This window comes from Diaphorina citri, unplaced genomic scaffold (assembly GCF_000475195.1).
Source record: "Diaphorina citri unplaced genomic scaffold, Diaci psyllid genome assembly version 1.1 scaffold24546, whole genome shotgun sequence".
NCBI classification, from domain to species: domain Eukaryota; kingdom Metazoa; phylum Arthropoda; class Insecta; order Hemiptera; family Psyllidae; genus Diaphorina; species Diaphorina citri.
Window position 1 is genome coordinate 1 of NW_007401887.1, and position 787 is coordinate 787.

At 37.2% G+C, this 787-nt stretch overlaps 1 protein-coding gene across 1 annotated transcript; it reads left to right on the forward strand.

The window, feature by feature from the left end:
• Positions 1-7: 7 nt before the first annotated feature.
• LOC103523490 (myoneurin-like) lies at positions 8-782 on the forward strand (the record flags this gene model as incomplete). Its single annotated transcript, XM_008488530.3, has 1 exon — positions 8-782. A coding segment is annotated over exon 1 (765 nt), but the record flags the coding sequence as incomplete, so codon positions are not given.
• Positions 783-787: the final 5 nt, after the last annotated feature.

Sequence of the window (787 nt, forward strand, 5' to 3'; positions counted from 1 at the left end):
ACAATCTGTGGTCCCATATGCTCATCAAACATGAGAACAGTGACTTTGTTTGTAACCTGTGTCCTCCAGATTCCAAGAATGTGATCAAATATGCTCACTTGCTTGTTAGACATATGAAGAAGAATCACACAATGCAAGTACATATACCTACAGTTATCAAACATTTTAGAAGTGTAACATCTATTAAAATGAACAATGTCACTCAATATAAATGTCCAGATTGTCCTGCTGTCCTACAGACTTTTAAAAGTTTGAAGAGTCATCTAGAAATTCATGGTGGTGAGAAAGAGTTTTCATGTCATATTTGTAACAAAGTGTTTACCCGAAAAGGTACTCTCATGCATCATATTAGAACAGTACACGAGAAACATCGCGGCTACCGTTGCGATGTATGCTCTCGGTCTTTTACTAACGTATGCAACCTAAAAGATCATATGCAATTACACACTGGTTCTAGGAAGTATGTCTGTGAAGTATGTGGTGAAACGTTTTATTACCGTGGAAGTCTGAAGGTTCATAAATTTACCCATAGTACTACCCCTTTTGTTTGTTCTTACTGCGGCAATGTTTTCAAAAATCCCATTACATTGAAAGGACACATAGCAGTTACCCATCTGAAGGTTTCAAAGTGTGTCTGCGATATTTGTGGTAAGGAACTTAATAGCGCCAAAGTTATGCGAGACCACATGGCAGTGCATAGTACCGAGCGACCTTTTGTATGTGAAATATGTAATTCTTCATTCAAGCTTATAAAACATTTGAAACAGCATTACAAAACCCACAAGAA